This window comes from Gossypium raimondii, chromosome 12 (assembly GCF_025698545.1).
Source record: "Gossypium raimondii isolate GPD5lz chromosome 12, ASM2569854v1, whole genome shotgun sequence".
Taxonomy (NCBI): domain Eukaryota; kingdom Viridiplantae; phylum Streptophyta; class Magnoliopsida; order Malvales; family Malvaceae; genus Gossypium; species Gossypium raimondii.
Window position 1 is genome coordinate 11,139,315 of NC_068576.1, and position 7,783 is coordinate 11,147,097.

At 30.5% G+C, this 7,783-nt stretch overlaps 1 protein-coding gene across 1 annotated transcript; it reads left to right on the top strand.

Moving 5' to 3' along the window:
• Nucleotides 1-4,759: 4,759 nt before the first annotated feature.
• LOC105763279 (uncharacterized) lies at nt 4,760-7,253 on the top strand. Its single transcript, XM_012581430.2, has 3 exons — nt 4,760-4,990; nt 5,477-5,565; nt 5,697-7,253. The coding sequence occupies exons 1-3, from the start codon at nt 4,845-4,847 to the stop codon at nt 7,088-7,090; spliced, it is 1,629 nt and encodes a 542-aa protein (XP_012436884.2). The 5' UTR covers nt 4,760-4,844; the 3' UTR covers nt 7,091-7,253.
• The last annotated feature ends 530 nt before the right edge of the window (nt 7,254-7,783 follow it).

The following is a 7,783-nucleotide window of genomic DNA, read 5'->3' on the forward strand; positions in this document are numbered from 1 at the left end:
AAATTGGTTAAAACATAAAAAGAAAAGAAAATTTTTATGTCAAAGTTAATATATAATTGAATTTAAATTTTAATATTTAATGTGTATTTTTATAAAAATACTTAAAAATAAAAATATAACAGAATACAGATACAAAATATAACTATCATTTGTAATAGTTTATAAAAATAGATATACAATCAGTGAAGCAACATAATGACAAGGTTAAGATTTTAGAAACTTTAAAACCTTAGGTTCAAGGCTCACTTTGTCTAAACCATGTGTGGGTTCTCACTCCATATTTATTCTAATTTACGTCACACCTAATTTAGGTCATTTAGACATTTATTCTGGTATAGATCTAGATATATTTTGATTACTAGTTCGATCGAGCTTTATAATAATAATTTTTTATTATAATTTTGCTAATTTATTCTTTGTAGTCACAATAGTGGATGTACTTGTAACTTCAAAAAAAATACACATATTAATTGAAAAATATATTATGTTTAAGATAAGTTTTTATTAGAATATAGTTCTAATTATTATTTAATTTAATAATAATTAAAATATTTTTATAACTAATTAGATTTTTATTATTTTATTTAAATTTATTGAATATAATTATCATGGTTGTTTGAATCAAGTCAAACCGGCTGGTTGGACTGAGAACCAGTTGAGGCATCGATCCAAAGAAAGGCATTAGATCAGTTGGCCTAAGAATCGATAGGGCTGGTTGAACTGGGTGGTTATACCAGTTAAATTGAATTTTTTTATTTTTATTATATATATTTTATTTTTATGATTTTTTAATGATTTATTTTATCAAATTGGATGGACTGATCGAATTGGTCGAACCAGAATAACTGACAAACTAGTGGCCTGACTAGTTCGATCACCATTTTGATTCTAAAAACCTCGATAATTATTGAAGATGACAAAATAAATAGATTAATAATAAATTGATAAATGGTAAAGTTATTCTTTTATTTAAAATTTATTTAATAACTATATCTTAGTGTCTAGTGTATTTTTCATCAAACCTTAGGTAAGTGCACATTATCAAAAAGGTGAGGGGCAAGGGCAAGGGCATGGGAAGAGTAAGGCTCCACAGGAGCCTTGGCCACACCCTAAAATAGAATTTTTTTTTTAGTTTTTCTATAATTTATGAAATTTTAATTTAGTACTAATAAGATTGTGCTTTGACTTCCAAAAATAAAATAAAAAAGTTATTTAGTCACTTTAAAGTTATAAACATATAAGCTATTAAAATAATAAAATTATATTTTTATTATTGTAAAAATATATAACTTAATTTCGACCCATAAAAAAATTTCTGACTTTCCCCATGATAAGGGGTAACTAATTTTTTATCAATACTCAATAGGTTTTAATATATTACAAACGGGAGATGGTTGACAGGTTTTGCCATGGTAACAAGGGTGGCGAAGGTATTCCAAATTGAAGCATGAGCGATTGTTGAAGGGCTGAAACTGGCTTGGTTAAAGGGATACAAACAGGTTGAGATTAATTGTGATGATGCAATGTTTATTGATATTATCTGTAAGTGTTTAGCATCAATTAGTAACATTACAGGAGTCCATTTAATCCACAAATGGTGCAATAAGGATTGAAAAGTGAAGTTTAGACATGTCTTGCGAGGAAGCAACAAGTTAGCTGGTTGTTTGGCAAATGCAGCAATAGGGAACCTAAACCAATTAGTTCTCTTCACAGACCCACCTCAATATTAGGGGTGAGCATTCGATCGAATCGAAAATTTTCAAGTTAATCGAGTTTTCGAATCTCATTTTATCATCCTAACTTTATTTGAAGTTTTCTCGAATCGAGTCGAGTGAGATGGAATTCGAATCGAATCGAATCGAATCGAATCGAATATATTTGTTCGAGTTAAATTTTAAAAAATAATTTTGGGTCCTTGTAACCATTGTCACCCATCGTAATAAAACTTGTCCACCTTAATCAAATTTTTTATTAACTTTCATCACCTCATAATTTATTTATTAATTTTTTATATACTGGTTAGCTTATTTGTTTGCTTAATTGTTTCAATTATCTTCAAATTCTTGTCACTATGTATTTTGGAATTAAAAATATATTAAATATAAAAATATGATTTTTAATAAAAGTTATTTTAAAAATAAAATGTGAAATTGATACCAATATAAAATTTTAACATGAATATTTTATGGCATAATTAAGAATTCAATTTTAATATAAATATTTAATATGACTAAACAATTCAATAATATAAATAATATAAAATGTGAAATTTAATTCAATAATATAAATAGTATATATAAATAAAATTATTACTATTTATGTTTAGTGATTTTTTTTTTGGATAATTTTGATTTTTTATTTGAGAGTAAAGGGTGAGAAGTAAAAGTTTAGGGGGAAAATAAAAAGTTTTGGGAAATAAAAGTTTGAGGGAAAGTAAATAGGGGGTGTAAAATTTTGGAGGGAAAATATTTTTAAAAAAAATTGGAGGGGGGAGGGTTTGGGGTAGATGGGAGGTGGGATGGGAAGAGAATAAAAGTTTTAGAGGAAAAGTGGGAGGGAGTAAAAATTTTGGGAGAAAATAAAATGTTTTGAGGGTTTTTGGGAGTAAAATTTTGAGAAAAAATGAATGGAAGAGTAAAATTTTGGTGGGAAATGGATTTTGGGTAGATTGGGGGGTTGGGAGGGGAGGGGAGAGGAGTAAAAGTTTTGGGGGGAAAGTGGGAAGGAGTAAAAATTTTGAGGGAAAAGTAAAAAAGTTTAGGAGTTTAGGGTAAAAATGTAAAATATTATAGTTTGATATTCGAATTATTCGAGTTATTCGAATTCGAAAACTCAATTCGATTCGAACTCGAAATTCAAAAAAAAAAATCGAGTTGATTCGAATAACTCGATTAACTTGAATAACTCGATTCGTTTAACTCGAAATTCAAATTTTTTTTCGATTTTTTCGAGTCGAATCGAGTTTTTCTCACCCCTACTCAGTATGTTGTACTGGCTACTAGAGGAGGATGCTTATATTTTCTTGCCTGAAGGGATCACTGTTTTTGGTCACTCCTAGTTACTAGGCGTGTTTTTTTTTTTTACCTAAAAATATATATGACTATTTAAGTGTTTGATTAAGTTGCTGTTACGAGTTAACTAGACAACAATTTGATTTTAGAAAATACTAGAAAACTAAATTTTAAAATAAATAATAAATATACCAATAAATATTGGGTAGGATAATAATGTATATTTACTCTTAAAAGAGAAAACTTGAATTTAAAATTTAAAAATAACATAGTTGAAAACACAACACAGACTGAGATTATCTTCTTCTTTTTTTCTTTTAATTTTAATCCCACCATTATGGTGACTTTAGTTGATACGAATAGGAAATATTTTCAATGCACTGGCTTCTACTTTCTCGCTGAAATATAAATACCGTGGAGTAAAAAGAAGTTGTTTCCTTTTTATCCCTATGGGTTTATAAAACTAATATGTTATATAATATAAATACATAAATTCTAAAATTATATATGAATTATGGTTCAACGTGTAATTGTATATATGAACTTTGATTTGATCTAATTTTGGACATTATTAACATAATTATTGATATAACATCATTTTATGTTTATATATTGCATACACAAAATAATTATATTTATCCAATGTGATTATTAATTGTTGTATTTATTTAAATGTGTATGATTAAATCAAACTTAAAATTTCAAGTATACATTTGAACCACAACCAGAGTTTCACATATACGATTGCATCAAATTAGAGTTCATGTATAATTTTAAGATTTATCTCGATATATTATATAAATTTATTTTATAATCTAATATATAATAAATATATTTTAATTATTATTTAACTTAACTTTAAAACATTCAAAATCGTCACTCAACTAATACGATTTATTCTTTTTGGTCTATTTTTGTTAAGTATTGCTATTTGATGGAATGATAAGGTGGCAGTCCAAAAATGAGTATATACTTTGGTCATAAATTTTTAGAATAATTAACCTCAACCCTACAAATTATCTCATAATTCTTAAAAAAAATAAAATCAAAGAATAGATAGGTTAATGTAATAAAAGAAATGGCAAAAAGTTCCTGTTTCTAGAAGTTTGGTCAGGTGAGAGCAAGAAGAAAGTTTGATATGGAAATTCTCTGTTTCTGGAATCTCATAGTCTTCTGGGTTTTTATTTCAACTTTATGAGAGGGAAATTTTTTGTAGAATATTTTTTGTTTTATAATGTAATTATGTATGGAATATTTATGTATTTTTATATTCTTTTTTTATAAAAATTAATTAGGATTAATTTGAGATTTATTAAAGTATTGACACAATTGGTAAAAATTAAGAAATTTATTATTATATTAATTTTTAGACTCTCAAACGCACTTAAAGGAAAAAGACACCTGCCGTAGTTTAGTCAATTGTTTTTTTACGTAAAATGCCACTTCATAATAAAAGAAAATGACGCGCATACAGTACAGGAACTTCAATCAACGTGAGCCAATTCAGATGATTGTTCCATAAATTCCTCTCCAATGTCGCAACGCAACTGAATAACCGAACAAAGATCTAATCCGATGCCGACAACAGTACCCTTGCCCGAAACCAAGTGGCAAGATGGGAGCCTTTCCTGTTACATAAATAGCCACTATCAGCCACGTTGTCCATTGCAAAGCCACGTTTCACCACCACTGCTTTTTTCTTCCTTCCTTTTCCTATAAAAACCTTAAAATCTTTAATGTAGGATCTTCAAGCTTCTTAATCTTGTTTTCGTTACCGTTTTTAGATATTTTCTTTTTCAAGAAAAGAAAACCAATACGCTTGTAGAGGCAAAGATGATGGAGAAGAAGAAAGTGGTGGGAATGCTGGTAATTGTATTGCTGTCAATGGTAGGGGTTTGCTGGGCCTGGGGATGGCAAGAGATGACAAAGGAAACTGTGAAGGACTCCTTGTCTGATTCGGGACTTGACAACTTCCTCGTGTAATGATCAAACAATTACTTATATCATACTGCCTTCTTCTTTTTTAAAATAAAGATTCACATATAATTGGAAATGCCATTTTAAAAATTGGAAAAATTTCGTGGGCGTCGTTGGTTAGGTTGAGACTTGAGACTCTCTTTCCTTTTTTTCCTTCTAATTGTTTTCATGGATAAGCTAGTAGTTCAATGATCTACTTGATAGTAATTAGGTCCACAATTTCCTCTTTTTTCTTAATTTACCTACTTTCCGGGTTATATACAAGAGATGTATCTCTCTCCAATGTATCTGGTTGTGAAATTCTTAAACAATGAAGGAGAGTGCATGATTCAGTTGACTATATTATGAATAAATTAGATACAAAAAATGTTCCATTATTAGGATTGATTAGGCCGGTTACATGGATCCGTTTGGCTTATAAATTGTGTTGACAGACATATGTGGTTAAAAACTTCTTGTGTGTCTTACAATGGTAATGACTCTGCCAGGGTCATGGGACAGAAATTTGAGAATGCAAGAGAGGCGGCTAAAGATATGATGGATAAAGGTGGAGATGGTGCCTCAATGTCTGCCTCTGGTAATTCATCTTATGCCTTTCCTATTAATGTTATTATTATGTCTTTTCGGAAGCATCAAACTATGCTGCCAAAATATCTAGAGAGGAAGTAAACGCAGCTAACCAGATGCTTAGTATGGCTATGGATGTAGATTCGAATCAGGTTGATAATGGTCGAGAGACAATGGCATATGGGGAAGACAATGCCTACGACGAAGCTCGGCATGAAGCTCATCATGCAGAAGAAAAAGTTGCAGATGATGAAGCCCATCATGCGAAAGATGAAATTGCAGATGCGAAGGAGCATGGAACAGATAAAGCAGCAGATACAATCGATGAAGCCAAAGAACCATTGGCAGAAGCCAATCAAAATGCTAGAGATAAAGCGATCGATGCCTATAAAAAAGGCAGCCAAGAAACTAAGGAAGCAGTAAATCATGGATCATCTGCAGATAGGATCTTCAGTGAAGATGCTATGGCTAAGTTTGAGGCCTGGAAAGAGAAGGCTTACCATGTTATAAGTAATTATGTAGCTTGGACCATGATTAAGGTTGTACTATCGCACGGAAAAGATGAAGCGAAGGCTTGCGATCTTGTAAGTGATGATGTAGCTAGGATTATTGATAAGGCTGCAGCCCATGCCTATAATGAAATAGGAGGATATACATATGCATCTGGTGATAAGATCGTGAGTGAAGATCTTATGGCTAAGTTTGGTGATAAGATCATGGGTGAAGATGTTATGGCTAAGTTTGAGGCTTTGACAGAGAAGGCTTCCCATATTATAGCTGATGGTGTAGCTAGGATCCTTAAAGGTAAGGCTGCAGAATCAATCTCGCGTGGAAGAAATGAAGTTTCCCATGTCTATAATGAAGTAGAAGAAACATATGCATCTGGTGATAAGATCACGAGTGAAGATGTTATAGCTAAGTTTGAGGCTTTGACAGAGACGGTGTGCCATGTTATAGCTAATGATGTAGCTAGGATTATTAAAGATAAGGCTGCAGAATTAATCTCGCATGGAGATGAAGTTTCGCATGCCACATATGCATCTGGTGATAAGATCATGAGCGAAGAACTTAAACCTAACTTTAAGGCCTGGGAAAAGAAGGCTGCCAATGCTATAGGTGATGATGTAGCTATTAAACATAAGGCTGCAGAATCAACCTCGCACGGAAGAAATGAAGTTTCCGATGCCTATAATGAAGCAATCAATAAGGTAGGAGGAACATATGTATCTGCTGATAAGATCATGAGCAAGGATGTTATGGCTAAGTTTGAGGCTGCCATGGAGCAGGCTTCCCATGCTTTAGGTGGTGCTGTAGGGGTGATTGAAGGTGAGGAAGCAGAATCAATATCACATGGAAGAGAAGAAGATTCAAATGCTTATGATGAAGCTAAGAATGAGTTGGGAGAAACATATGCAGCGGCAGATAAGATCTTGAGTATGGATGCTATGGCTAAGTATGAGGCTGCGAAAGAGAAGGCTTCCCAGGCTATGGGTGATGTTGGAGCTAAGATGAGAGCGAATATTGCTGAGGTCTGAGTTAAAATCTGAACTTATTTACTAGCTTTTGAGTTAAAGCTATTTGATGTTATTGTAAATTGTTGAGTTATTTGCTTTTAGTTTGAGACTTCGCATAGTGGTTTACTTCATATAGCAATTTCTGTTGCAACATCAAATAGTAATATTTAGCAATATTTTTGAATGTTCTTTTTGTGATAGACTTAGTTGATTTTTTATTGTTCTTTAACTAATTTTTAATTTATCTTTTAAGAAAGAAAATTAAATATAATGTTGATGAGACAAATTTAGAGAATTTATTTAATTTTATTATTAAATAAAATAAAAATAGTGAAAGACATATCCAGAACTAAAACTTGAGACTTTAGACACACCTAAACATCTTAAAACCCTGCGCTAAAGATTTTACATCTGAAAGTATTAATATTTTCGAATGTTTTATATTATATTATCTTTTATAACAACTAAATATAATTTTTAATAAATAAAATCATTAAATATCAAATTAGAATTATATTAATACTTAAGTTCGACCGGTCACAAAGCTACATGATATGATCCAATTCCGTAAATTATTAACACAATTAGTGATATAACATAAATAATTATTTCTATTTAATATAAAAATAAATTGATGTATTTATTTCTTTAAATATATATGATTAGATCAAAATTAAAGTTTCACGTATACATTTGAACTACAATTAGAGTCTC

What these genes read in the sequence shown, in the direction of transcription:
- LOC105763279 (XM_012581430.2), top strand. Translation starts at nt 4,845, where the DNA reads ATGATGGAGAAGAAGAAAGTGGTGGGAATGCTGGTAATTGTATTGCTG. An exon ending in GGACTTGACAACTTCCTCGT is followed by an intron (nt 4,991 to 5,476) that starts GTAATGATCAAA and finishes TGACTCTGCCAG; the next exon opens with GGTCATGGGACAGAAATTTG. An exon ending in TGCCTCAATGTCTGCCTCTG is followed by an intron (nt 5,566 to 5,696) that starts GTAATTCATCTT and finishes CTATGGATGTAG; the next exon opens with ATTCGAATCAGGTTGATAAT.